Here is a 14,858-nt window from a genome sequence, read left to right as displayed (position 1 = left end):
CTGTAAGGTCAGCTCGGCTGTCCAAACTTAAAACACAGTAAGGGACATTTTTTGTAGTACGTTTTTTTTGCATTTTTGGACTAAGTAGAATCTACTTATTCCAAAAATGCAAAAAAAACGTACTATAAAAAAATGTCCCTTACTGTGTTTTGAATTTGGACAGCCGAGCTGTAGCAGTCATTTGAATGATGTGCGTTCACGATTAAATGCAAAGGTTAAATTTTCTACTAAACCATACTTTCGAAAAAATATATATTTTTTTATACCCGAATTAAATTACAAATGTTAGATGGTGCTTAGACTTATTGAATTAAAATATTTATGTAGATTATACCTTTTTGTGTATGTTATACTATTTCAATCCCTCTAATTTGAAGGATAGAAATTTTCCCGTAACTAGAGTGTACATGAAGTTCTGTATGTATTCCAGTGCTCCCGGGGCTGGTAAGGTGAACGGAGCGGACGCCAAGCTGCCCCCGCTGCAGCAGCGCGCCCCCCGACACACCCAGCAGGCCTCCCCGCCCGCCCCCTTCCCCCCCGTGCAGCAAGTGGCCCCCATGCAGGTATACATCACCCACCGTCACATGGCCAATTTTAACTAACTAACTAACTAACCATCACGCCGCTTCCCCGCAGGGGTAGGCAGAGAGAATAGAACGCTACACCACTCTGTCTTTGCAAACATTCTTCGCCTCTTCTACATTCATACATACCCGCCGATTGTTACGACTCCTAACCTGACCACTTTAAAGTATTTGGCATACCTGATCGTGCTATGTTTTTCTCGGTCTTCCTCTGCTCCTTTTTCCACTTACATTCGCCTCATAAATTTGTTTTACCGTTCTTTCCTCACTCATTCGTTCTACATGTCCAAACCATCTCAACACACCTTTCTTAATTTTATCGATAATGCTTATCTCAGCTTTGCATTCCTTCCTTATTTCACTATTCATGGCCAATTTTCTGAAATTAAATTGCATTTGGATTAATTTGGGTTATATTAATGTGAGGACAACTTTCCCCTCAGGTCATGGGTCACCAGGTTGTGATGAACGAGGGACCCACTCAGCTGCCCCCACCTTCGGGGCCTCTCCCCCCCCACCCCCGCCACAGGGAAGGTCGCCGACAAGATGAAGTCCAGGTAAATAGAAACATTTTAAAAGTTCAGATCACAAAACTTGATCAATTTCTAAAAGGTGTCTCAACTTCATATGAAATATGTATCGTTTTCCCTTTTTTATGAAAGAAGATGGAAGTCTTAGCATCCCCTAGGGCTTACGACCTGGCATTTGGCTTGCTTGAGCGATTGCTTTATACACTCGTGTAACGTTCACCTTACACGAGTGTATAAAATGATGGCTTAAGCCAGCCCAAATGCCAGGTCTTAAACCTGGGGACGCTCAGACTTACATCTTCTTTCATAAAAGAGAAAAAACGATGGATGTTTCATATCATATATTATTTTGAGAAATAAAAAGACTTTTGATCCACTCACATTTTTACTAACCAAACCTGAAGAGGGCAACAGGTTGTTGCCGAAACTAGTTGGCTAATAAAAATGTGAGTGGATCAAAAGTCTTTTTATTTCTCAAAATAATATATCAATATGATCCACAAAGTTAATGCTTTCAATATTCAAAACATTTCATATCATGTTGAGACGCCTTTAAAATTGATATCTCATCTGTTAGGTGAATAGTCCAGTGTTCGATTTATCAGTGTACCTTGAAGATCTCTCGGTTGGGTAGAGCCAAGGATAATACCTGTACTCTCTCATATAGAGATAGGAATCCAGCAGGGTAGCTAAATGCTCCATTACACCACGAAGGCAGGCAAAAATATTTCCCCTGGACTCTAGCGATTATCGTTTCTCCTTTAAAGAAATTTTGTGTTATCAGGATCTGCGCAAGTTCGGTAACGACTTCAAGCTGATGCCGGAGTCGAACGATGACAAGGTAGCCGGCAAGCTGCAGATGCACGGGCAGGCCGCGGCAGAGGGGGCTGCGGAGGGGCGGGAGGAGCGCGAGGGCAAGGGGCCCGCGCAGTCGGAGGCCGGCAAGGAGCCGGGCGAGGGCGGCAGCCCGTCGCCCGCGGCGCCGCCCGCATCGCCCGCCGGCACGCTGCCCGACGCGCCGCTCGACAAGGTCACCGCGGCCGTCAAGAAGTTCACGCTCAACCCCAACGCCAAGGAGTTCAACCCGGCCGCCAAGCCCTTCGTGCCCCGCAGCCCCAGCACGCCCAACCCGTCCAGGTGAGACATGACGATATTATCAGTTATAGCATTGACAGTATAGCGAGTTACTACTTTTAGGTTTGGCGACGTGTTGCCGCGTTTTGTGATCACGCTGGGTGGTCATGATTTTTAATACAAAGAAGTGGTACCAGAATTGAAATGAAAGAATGCTGTACTTAGAGTTAGTCCTTTTATTTATAAAAATGCAATAACACTGGAATCAGATAATTAAAAAATACTTTACAATCTATTTGTAATTAAAGAAGTGAAGTCGCAATAAAAACGTCTGTCGTTTTCAACAAACCAAGTAGCTCTCCTCGTTTGGAAGTCGGCCCGCTTCAACGTCGGTTTCGCTGGGAAATCTTTGTTCCAGTTCGTCTCATTACGCGTCCTGCTTACGTCAGCGCTGCCAACTTGACGGTGTAGCTACATCGCCTACAACAGTAATGTTTGAGTTACGGGTGTGGCGACATCATCAATTTCGCATTGTGTATCATCAAAGGTGTTGTATACCTTTACAACATTTTCAGTGTGTCAAAATACTTGTTCACAAAATCTGGATTATCTCCAATTACAGGAACTATTTTCATATTATTTTTTGACATTTCATCAAAGATGAAGAAGAATATGGAAGTCTTGGCATTTACGGACCTCACATACTAAAAGAGTTTCTGCTCAATAAAAAGCTTCTTTTCATCTCACCAATAGATGTCTCTAGTGAAGTTCTAGTGACTCAAGAACAATGTTTCAAAATTGATTAATATATATAGAACTTCCAAGAATTTGAGTAGTGTGGTTGTCAATAATGGGTAGAATTGTTGAATATTACACGTGTGTCTTTACACATGTGTAAGTTGTTTTCTCTCAATTTGTTTAAAAAAGAAAAAAAAGAAAAAAATTCTAATCCGTAGATTGATTTGTAGCTTCTGAAACTAGTCGCTAAAAATAAAATATAATACTCAAGTGGTAAAGTGTTTTGTAATGTATAATTGTTTTATGTATAATTTAAAACGAGGATTCATTTGAACATGTTTTTGTTTCTTTGTCCCGTCAGGCCCCACACGCCGGGCACGCCGGTGGGGCAGATGGGCGGGCCCGGGGGGTACGGGGGTGCGGCCCACCACGGCGCGCACCACGGCGGGCCGCACGCGCACCATGGCGCGCAGCCCGCCGGCCCGCCGCCCCCGCCCGGCGCCTACGCGCCCATGGTGCACCACCACCAACCGCAGCCGCCCTACCACCCGCCGCCGCAGCAGCACCAGCACCTGGCGCGCGTGCGCAAGAGTGAGTAGTCCACCAGACCGCTCGCAGGGAGAGTCTTAACAATAGGGCGCTGCGTCATATAAACGCAGTGTCTTTTCAATTTATTTATTTCAATTAATATATGCATTAATATGTCCGCCTCCGTAGTGTAATAGTCAGCACGCTCGGCTACCGTTCTGGAGGTCCCGGGTTCGATTCCCAGGGGGTCAAATAAATATAAGTGATTTTTTCACTGTAATATTTATTCCATACTACCCTGGACTGGTACCTGAAGCGGAGGGCTGATGTGTTTTTTTGTGATGTGATGTGATTTCCTTCATGTGTGAACGATCAAGGTGTGATTTCCTTCAAGTTAATCCTGAAATTACCCGGAACATTTGTCTGCATGTTCCCGATAGTAAATATTGGTATATAGTAAATACTAATATTTCTTAAAATCTACTGTGACACGTGGTTCGATGCATTCAGCATCATTTTCAAATTCCGTAAAATGATGCGGTGTTTGAAAATGATGCGGAATGCATCGAAACACATGTCACAGTAGATTTTACAAAATAGTTGTATTTACGAAGTAATACTTAAATTAAAAATGGATAGATTTTACCACAAAGTGACTGTCGATTCAATTAACAAAACAACTCTCACAAATTTTATTTTTTTAATAATAAAATACAATTTGGGAAACTTTAAAAATCAGCGATTGATTTTAATACTTAATATGTACATATCGCTCACTCCTTTCAAGAACGTCATAAATCAAAAATCGTCAATTTTCAGTTGAGCATGTTTTCGGAATGCCCAGAAAATGTACTATATCCCAGCAAAAGAGGCATATTTTTAACTTTATATTTGCCCGCTACAGGGCAGAAAGTGCTGTTTTTGCTTTTTGAATAAAAGGTATTGTTTAATTTTTTTTTTAATAAACTAAATATTTTTTGAATGGAGAAAAAACCTTCAGGTTTTACCTAAAAAGATCTGTTGCACAGGAAAAAGTTCATAAGTGGCTCGATATTTATTTTTAAAACATTGTATTATATTTTTAAACTTTAAAAAAGTTCTCCTGAAAAATCAAGTTTTTTGATTTATGACGTTCTTGAAAGGAGTGAGCGATATGTAAAGAGTAGTCTGTTCCAAAAACGTATATCTACTTACTATATGCCACTATTATATCACACAAGAGACTCGTTCTTGTGCTTCCAACCGCGTTATCACAGTTATTTTGCTAATGCAAACAAGCTCCGGTCCCAATTAGTTTGAATCATTGTGACTGTACTGTACATTGAGTTTATCTGAATGTATATTAAATAAGGTTGTTTTGTTTGCAGTGCCGATGCAAGTGGCGCAGGCCACGGGGCAGCCCCTGCTGGCGCCCGGCCCCCTGCCGCAGTACGCGGTCCCCTACGCGCACTCCCCGCACCAGCCCCCACCCCAGTACCCTCATATGCTCAACATCAACCACTACGTAAGTTATTTATTGTAACTGCAGACAGTTGGTACAATTCCAGATTGAATTGTAGGGTAATATATCCAACAATTAAACAAGGTTTATTGTATTTCAGTTCTACATTTATTTATGTACATGTTAATATGTGGCGCGTTTCGTCTTATTAAGACATTATCAAACACTCTTTGAGTGTTAAGTTGAGTTAGTCTGCTAGATTTATACTGATTCGTAATTGAAAGCTGTCCCACCGCATGCCCAGATCTGATACAGAAGCATCTAGGCTTCTTGACAGATCTGCTCTTGCAAAGCAATTTTTTTTTGGACTAAGTTGAAAACTTAAGTTGAACTAAGTGAATGAAATTTATTGAAAATGTGAAACAAAATAAAATTGTATCCCAATATTACTGTGAATTTACATTTAAAAGCTTTCAATATACCTATCACTGCCAATCTAAATAAATACAAGTAACTAATATGTAATATGTGGGCAGACTTACTGGACGCCGGGCATGCGCATGTACCACGGGCACGAGGGGGGCGTGCAGCAGCTACAGTACGTGGGCGCGCCGCCGCCGTCCACGCCCTCGCCGCAGCAGCAGCAGGCGCCGCCGCAGGGCTACCACCCGCCGCCCTCGCCCGCCGTGGCGCCGCCCTCCGCGCCGCCCGGGCCCGCCGTGCCGCCCGGCGCCTACCCGCCGCCGCAGCAGTTCCAGGCCGTGCTGTGCCTGCCGCCGCCGCAGCAGCAGCCGCACCACCACCTGCACTACCTGCCCCCGCAGCAGCAGCACCCCCAGCACCTGCCCGTGAGTACAGAGGAGTGCAACGTGCTTTCCTCCCAGCAATGAACGAATGCTGAGATTATCCCTCCTGTTCCCAACACATTCAAATTAAAAATATATTTATTTAGCTAGAAGAAACAAAAATCCACTAAATGATCTATAAACCTTGTGCATAATAAGCAAGGTAAATAATAAATGCAATTCCCATCTAAAAAAAAAAAAAAGTACAATATAGGATCGGCAGTGTGTTGACTGATGTCCTCTATTGCTGGAATACATTCATTGTACCCTCCACAAAGTGCAGCAGACCCAAACCGTGAGCTGTCATGCACCCTCATATCGTGACGGAGGGTGAATGCTTGACACTTGGAGTGCTGCACTTGGAATGAATAAGGTCTGATTTGCATTGACCTTTTTATAGCCGCAAATGAATTACTCCGCAGTGCTCATCGGGCCAGATATTTTTTGTAAAAATTAAAGGTGTCTAAACAATTTTTTATTGTTATATTTATGAAATTATAAATTTTCCAAATATTTTATCCCGCATCGATTGTTAGAGATTTATTCTTGAAGTTGAACCAGTTTCAAATTTTCATCGTCAGACAGGGTTGTCACACTGAGTCGAACGCGCATGTTTTTATTGCTTCCGAGATATCTCTTCTCTGGCAACCATCGAGTTAATATACTCGGTATTGTCATATGGTGTAATAAATAAATAACCTCATATAATTTTTTTCTTTGTATATTAAAAGCATTTTTAACTTTGTCTATGTTATTATAATACTTTCCTTATCATTCATCATTCACTTTGTAATACCACTTTAAAAAAAACCTTTTTACAGTGGTAATACACATAGTGAACGATGAATGATAAGGAGATTATCAGATAATTCTAACAAAATGAGAGTTTACTTTTTACACTCGATGTTTTGCCGTACAATACATTTGACGGAGTTGCATCGTGCATTCGATAAGGTCACACGGTACACTCAGTCTGGTCTGATTTGCATTAATATACTCGGTATTGTCACGTGGTATAGTAAATAACCTCGGATAATACTAACTAAATGAGAGTTCTCTTTACACTCGATGTTTTGCCGTACGATGCATTTGGCGCAGTTGCATAGTGCATTCGATAAGATCAGGTACACTTGATAGGGTCACCGTGCCTCGACAGCAAACCCGGTCAGGTCACACGGTACAGTGATGGAGAATACGGAGGAGGCTTCTCGGTCTCGCCTACTTGAAGCATTTACATTTACCGATGTTTTGATGCTGTAAATATGTATCCTATTTACTAATCTAACTCGAACATGAGACTGGACTACCAAAACTAAATAACTTAGAAATGCTATCTCTAATCAACTAACAATCTATTCTGATTACTCTGTAACAAGGCGCTCAGGAATTGTGATTATGGTGACTGTTTTTTCATTTTGGGGAGCACTTTTTCCGCATCATGTGTCGAATGGATACAATGAAAAAATTTGGCACAATTTAAAAAATGCTTATGTTGACTTTTGTCATAGCTTATTAAAAATATTATTATTTTTAATTATAGTTATAATTATTTTTGAGATGGCGAAGTTTTAAGAATTTACAAGGTGAATGTTATGCATTGGATATGATTTTCTAAACCAGAATTAATTTAATTTTAATCTAAACCAACCAATGAAGGGTCGTGAGCCCTGTAAATTTCCAGACTGCAATATATTAATAACAATCCTCCAATAAGGTTTGGGCATATTAAAAATATTGTTGAAATAATAAAACTTTTTGGGATTGCTTTTTGAGTCATCCATCATCAGGACTGTTATAACATCTATTTTTTATTACATTTTCACTTAAATACCACTGTATTTTAAAAATCTATTGTGACATGTATTTTAATGCATTCCGCATCATTTTTAAACACCGTATTCCAGTGTTTGAAAATGATGCGGAATGCATCGAAAAGCATGTCACAATTTTTTTTAAGAAATAGTGTCATTTACCAAGTAAGGTTTAATTTAAAAATGGATAGATGTTACCACTAAGTGAAAGCCGAATCAATGGAAAAATTGTAAAATTTAAATGAAAATACTCACAGTGGTTTGAAATGTTTTGTGAGAGAGAGAGATTTCTCCGTCAATATCACCTTTCGTTTTGTTTTCTTCCTTTTATAAGCGCTCGTGTTACAGGGTGATTGTATTGTGATTGACGGGATCGTCACAAATTTATGTATCTAATATTTAAATTATCTATAAGTATCTGTGTATTTTGAAAATTTTGTGTTTAGTAAAAAAAATGTGTTCTAACAAAATAGTTTATCAAAATTTTTCCTTTTCAAATGCCATTGGTACGAGTGAAGTAATAAAAAAATAATAATTTAACAACTATCAATGTTAGATGTTTATTTGGGATCCCTCGTAATATTTATTTGTAAAATCACATAATAATAATAAAATGCATTTGTACTTTCGTTTTGTTTTTGGGATCATAATTTTATATTTTCAAATGTGCCGTATCGATCGGCAGGAGCGTGGAATGACGCGCCATTTGGCATGTTTAAAATACAGTAAAAGCTCGTCAATTGGTAATCGAAGGCGCCAAGATTTAAAGACAATTTTCCATATTCAAAAGAAGCGTGGTGATGTTTTGAAAGAATTTTTCATTGTTGACAAAATAACAAAAGCAGTAAATGGAATGGATAAATAAATCAGATGAAGATTTGTTGAATGATTTGTTCACTCACTAAATATTTGTCCGCCTGGTCAGCACGCTCGGCTACCGTACTGTAGGTCCCGGGTTCGATTCCCAGGAGGGGTGGAATAAATAAAAGTGAATTTTTCACTTTAAATTATTTGTGTTTTTATAATTATTCAATATTACCTTGAACTGGTTGGTACCTGAAGGGAAGAACTGATCACCTTTCCTTCATACATGTTATAGATCAAGACCGCATTTAAATGATGCAGTGCCCTAGTGCGGATGAGGGTTTAAAGAAGTAATTTTAAAATTCAAAAGATTTTTTCATTAAGTTCTTTGTGGATAAATTGTTGGAGCAGTTTTTTGAAATCATGTTTAAAATCATGTCAAATCTAAAATTATCCTTTTACGAATTAATGAGCTTTACCTGTATTTCAACCCGTTTTTCAAATAATGTTTTAAAAATTACGAATATATTGTGGGAATAGTTTACGAGTATATTATGGGAATGAGCGAAGGTGTACGCCGGCCGCACTCGCACCCGCACCCGTACCGATGGCATCTGCCCTGATATGTGATGTATTGTTGTGTGTTACCTTTAGTGGTCGGGCAACGCGATACGTCTGCCAAACATGAACCACCAGTCGCGACTGCTCAAAGTACAGCAATATTCCGACTAAAGGCACGTCCAATACTTGTTTACTCATCGCTTGCTCCCCTTACTACCACTACCACTACCACTACTACTCACACAAGCATGCTACTCTTAGCCAATGGACACAAATCTGCTCATTCTTTAGGTGTTCACGGATCTATTTTTAATTCATATTTAGCTATTTATATTTACTATATCGACGATACCCAAACTTGGATGTCTACAAAAAAGCAATTTTACAGAAGAGCTATCAAAATGTATGGTCACAATAAATGCGTAATTTTTCTCTCCAAAAATCCACCTGAGTGGATGGAAGTCTAGATATGTCATTATTTCCCAATCATGTTTGATGGAGTAAGCATTTTGAACTAAGTCTATTCCAGGAGAGTATAGATAGTTGGCTATCAATGAAAAAGTTGATTTTCACTGATGTGAACCTCAAACTATATGCACACACTCAAAGTCTCTTACAGGAGTTCTGCCACTTATGGACATTTATGGTATTACTCCTGAAAAGGTTAAGTTCAGATTTTAAAATTGTATTTTTGAGCGTTAGAGCAATATTATTACAGAATTTGAGATAGAATTTTTAAAAACTTGCGTTTTTTTTTACTGTTCAACTGAGTTACCAAAATTACAGTCATTTTTAGCAGTGTGTTCCCAATTTGTTTTAAGTTTTCCTGGAGGACTGAGCGGAGAACTTTTTTGTAGACCTCACCCCGGTGAGACTAACAGTCGAGTAAACACGAGATTAGATTCTATTCTACGCACCATTGGGTGCAGTAAGGGCCAGTGTAGTATTAGTATATACCAAATTTCAGTTGTAATTTGACAGTTTGGAAAAGGGACATTAAACCGTCACGTTTGTTGTAGCCAGACTGTTGGCACGAATATCGTTATCAACACTCCTCTTCCCTACCTCTTCCAATTCCTTTCTACACCGTAACAGCGCCCACATTTAGAAGTGACATTGGCATAAAGAGCGTGTCAATATCTCGTTATAATTCAATATGGTCCATTTTAGTGACTTTGATGTCCCGATTCCCGATTCCGAAGTCCGTAGGAAGACAGTATATCCAAATGGTGATATCAGGTGAGTCGACATAAGAATACGTGCGCAACATTTTTTTGGAAGAAATTGATATGCTTGTGACTTGTATTTCCTTTATTCAAACTGCCAAGTTACGACTGGACTAAAACTTCACTTTCCTAGTGCAGGCAATGGGTGCTCTAATTTATAAATAAATTACACAATTTGTTCAATCAGTTACCGTAATTTATTGTTATTCGATCTCACCGAATTCCATTGACAGAGCCATACAGTAGGATGGGTCCGGGAGCAGTATAGTCGCAGCGATGGATGGGTGTTGGTATTCTTGTATTTCTTTAGGTATTTTTGCATTGTGGGTTCAACATATGGAACAGATTACGATCATTTATTGGACAGATCACGTGATTCATTTGTAAATGCTAAAATTAACCTTTAGCTGACTTAGAAATTTTGAATTGTAATTTTCACCTACTTCAACTCTTATGTAAAATTGCTTTTTTATAGATGTCTTAGTTTACTTAGGAGCTGTCAAGTCTCTTAGTCATAAGGAACCATCGACGACTGCTGATGGCATTGCAGGTCAATGATAGCAAATAGCAATCTCCAAATGTTTGATAAAGAACATGGATGTAGGTACTTTTGCCAATATGAAATGGCGGCTTTTTCTAGCTATGTAGGTATGCTTTAGCGATGATTTTTTTTTATTGTTATTTATTTACATCATACTTCGACTAATATTTAAAAATGTACTGCAGTTGAAATTGATATTTCTGGTCTTGATTCTTTTTATATTAATTTAGTTTCTTCTAAGATAAAATAACGATTATAAAAACATATCAGAATGTAAAAAACAGGAAGAATGCTTTACAGATAAGTACATACAATGAAACGGACCAAATAATAAACAATAATTTAGATAAATAAAAATGTACAAAAAGACACCCTTTTTACGTATATTTAAATTTGTTATAAAAATAGTAAATATATTTATAAAGTGAAAAATGCCCAATTAAAATAGTAGTAATAAAAATAAATAATTCTTATTAGTAAAAGCTGAAACTAAATATATTTGGCCCATGGTGTTATATTATAAATTTAAATATATAAAAAACTAATCAAATTTAAACAAGCCAACCTGTTTTTCTATTTGAAACGACAATAGCTCATACTTTGAATATATATATATATATATATTGATTAAAATAGTTTAGTTTTTATTTTTACATATATATTTCAAATATAATTTGATATTTACTTTATTTAAATGCATGTAATATTTTTACACAGTTGAACTTCCATTTAGCAAAGATGTAATGATAAATATTTTTATTGAATATAGAGCTTTTTCATCTATTCTACCTTCCATAATAATGAACAATTTTATTTACAATTTTACCTAATGCACAGCATGCTATCAAATATTTAGTGCCGAATGACTAATAAACTAGTTTTATGTAATAGATTAATATCTGTTTTCAAACCTTTCACACATTTTTTGTTGTCGTTTAGTTTACTTCAAGAAATGAAAAATGATGAAGATTTTTTTTTTATAAAATCAACACTTCAACATATTATATAATTTGATTTATCAACCTTGTAATATGGAAGTTTGACTGTAGTTTGTTTCCACTTTGTTTTATTTTAGTGTGTTGAATGGTTTTTTCCACAAGTACATTTTTAATATTTTTTAATGACTTATTTTATATTGACAGTGAAACTGAACAAAGCGTCAGACAAATTAATAAGTATCATATTACATATAAAAAAAACTCTGTTTTCGTATATTTTATTTGTTTTATATGAATTATGTACGCAATGACCATATGGTCGATATGGTCATTGCGTACATTGAGGCGTGGAGTTATCGGCTCGTCAATATTTTGCGAATATTATATTAGTTTTATTATAAATCTGCAAAATTGAGATACGATCCTATAGACATTGAGTGAAATAACATTATTCGATAACGCACTCAGCATAACAGTGCTAGATATTATGCCGATGCAATAAATTGCAACATATTTGTGATTGCTTTCTATTTTACAAGGGCAGCACATTATTCAATTGATTAAACGCAGTATTTGAAGAAAAGTTCTCGACAAAACAAATATAATTTGGTAGCCATATTGCCGGGATAGATATACAAGTACATAAAGATAAATTCAAATAATTTTCCCTCAGAGGAGAAATTGCAAATGTCAAATAAAATGAAATTGAAAATCAGTTCAATTTATTCTGTAACAATCAGTTAGTTGCATCGATGAGCATTATTTACGGATGCATCGACAATTTATCACCCCAATGAATTACCTTACGAAGCATTGGATCCAAGATGAACAGAGAAAAAAAGGAACTCATTAAAACGAAAGTCGGCACATTCCAATTTGTGGAAAACCAACTGTATAATTTTGTTTACGGCATCAAATTATATATCATGTTATAAGGTTAATTATAAGAAACAAAAACGATTATGCACTTTTTAATACATAGTTGCTTAGATTGAACAGCTTTTATATATTAAATATATTGGTTTTTTGGCATGCCGTAATATGAATTTTCAATAACTAGAGCGTACATGGAGGTGTCCCAAGGTTTTTTTTTTAAACCCGGATAATGAACTGTGATAAAAAAGTTGGTAACACAAGTTGGTATATAAAATACATATTTTTATCGCATGTGTTTTTTGAAATTTATAACATAGAAAATTATTTTATATTTCCAATGAAAATTATTTATGTATACAAATTACAATACCATACGAAATTGCATGATTTCCCGTTATTAACAATAAATATATTCTAATGGAATTGCGACCTAATATTGGCACTGGAAAGCGAGAAGCTAGATTTATTTAACTAACTTGTATTGTTGGAATTAATTCACTTGATCTCTTGCGAATCGGATGACTTTCAGCCATTCGAAATTATCTATCGTCACCAATTAGGGTTGAACCAAATGCTTTAATATGTTAATTTTAAAATGTAACTGTCCCGGTTTTATTTGCAGCACTGCATTGCCAGTGAGATTCATCATAGTATATCGCTCGCTCCTTTCAAGAACGTCATAAATCAAAAAACTTGATTTTTCAGGAAAACGTTTTTAAAGTTTAAAAATATAATACCATGTATTAAAAATAAATATCAGGCCCATATTGAACTTTTTACTGTGCAACAGATCTTTTTAGGTAAAACCTGAAGATTTTTTCTCCATTTGAACAATATTTAGTGTATTTAAAAAAATAATTAAACAATACCTTTTCTTCAAAATACAAAAACAACATGTCAAAACAAAACAAACAAAAACAAAACAACATGATGATGTCGGTAACGACGAAACCCGGTCGCTGGTCAAATAAAAAAGTGGAAAAGCTAAAAATATTGGTTTTAATCTAATAATAAATTAAAAATGCAATTCCATCACGAAGTGTCAGTGGATAATATAAATCTAACAAAAACAACACTTTCTGCACTGCAGCGGGTAAATATTAAATTAAAAATATGCCTCTTTTGCTGGGATATAGCACATTTTCTGGGCATTCCAAAAACATGCACAGCTGAAAATTGTCGATTTTTGATTTATGACGTTCTTGAAAAGAGTGAGCGATATATATAGTGTTGGTAAAATACTCAATGTACAGTTTGATGAATCTGAAATTGTGATTTGAATAAAACGACAAGCTTTAAGCTGTCAAAACAGCTTACTTAAGTATCTGAAAATACCTGCTTGTATTGATATCTAACCTACACCAACTGGTTAGCAGTTAGTTTGTGGAAAACTGTCTGATAAATGGCAGTCTCTCCGTGTCTTCACTTTCATAACACTTTCATAAAAAACTGGAAAAATTTGGCAGTTTAACATACTAAAGTACGAGGGTCATTCATAAAATAAGTTCCCATATTTTTAAAAAATATACAGCTTTATTGTTTTCCCTAGCATTATACATCATTTTAAAGCTTAAAACTTACTTTATTTTTCTATACAATCACTATTTCTATCTAAATACTTATGAAGACGATGCTTCAATTTTTGGATCCCCAAGTTTTGAAATTATGTTTATTGGCTGAATTTAATAATGACCATTTTTGAGAAGTAACCCTGTGAATACCGAGGTACCTCTAAATTAAATTATTTCAATCTATAATTAGTTTAGCTGTTTGATCTCTAACTAATTTAGCTATGAGCAATATCGCTTCTTTCTTTCAAACTCTCGCTTTCCAGCATTGATACAGTCGTACTAGGCAGATGCAACATTCACGGTAAAGGATTCACTAGAGCGGAAATAAAATGTAAGAATTTATCCATCCCGCAGATTATTTAGTTTTGGTAGTCTAATCAGTCATAGATTCTGCTACTAATCTTTAACTGAATATTTCTCTATAATTATGTTTGTAATTGATCAAAATGATTCATAAACTATTTATTTATTTATTTTATGCAAGGCGTTTTTGGACACTCTTTATACGGGAGTCGCTGGTACAGATTTATAATTATCATTTTGAATAGTTGTTAAAACATCTCGGATATTGGGACACTTTTGAATTGGAGATATTTTAAATAGGGACGCAATATCTATAATTGCTCGAGTTTTATATTATCTACAATCATCTATTCTATACAGAGTGTTAGGCTGACAGCTATAGCTGCCAATCGAGTGACATGAATTGGCTGCTATAGTAGTGGATTAGTGTCACGAATGTGTTTGTTTGACATAGTATACATTTTCATTGGATTTTGCAATTTTATAA

At 36.4% G+C, this 14,858-nt stretch overlaps 1 protein-coding gene across 2 annotated transcripts in view; it reads left to right on the top strand.

Moving 5' to 3' along the window:
• Positions 1-14,858, top strand: part of LOC148303197 (uncharacterized) — a 33,312-nt gene that overhangs the window by 15,691 nt on the left and 2,763 nt on the right. The window contains exons 8-14 of one of the 2 annotated variants that reach the window (XM_088270377.1): positions 431-563; positions 1,028-1,141; positions 1,899-2,251; positions 3,288-3,517; positions 4,822-4,958; positions 5,432-5,743; positions 9,010-9,089. In XM_088270377.1, the coding sequence (XP_088126503.1) occupies positions 431-563; positions 1,028-1,141; positions 1,899-2,251; positions 3,288-3,517; positions 4,822-4,958; positions 5,432-5,743; positions 9,010-9,087 (1,357 nt within the window). In that variant the 3' untranslated portion in view covers positions 9,088-9,089. The remainder of the gene's footprint in view (positions 1-430; positions 564-1,027; positions 1,142-1,898; positions 2,252-3,287; positions 3,518-4,821; positions 4,959-5,431; positions 5,744-9,009; positions 9,090-14,858) is intronic. The other variant, XM_088270378.1, reaches the window with a different exon arrangement.

The sequence above is a fragment of the Brachycentrus maculatus genome, unplaced genomic scaffold (assembly GCF_059751285.1).
Source record: "Brachycentrus maculatus isolate JH-2025_06_01 unplaced genomic scaffold, ASM5975128v1 h1tg000380l, whole genome shotgun sequence".
In the NCBI taxonomy this organism is placed as follows: Eukaryota; Metazoa; Arthropoda; class Insecta; order Trichoptera; family Brachycentridae; genus Brachycentrus; species Brachycentrus maculatus.
The sequence above is the reverse complement of the archived record's forward strand: the minus strand, read 5'-3'. Positions and strand labels throughout refer to the sequence as shown.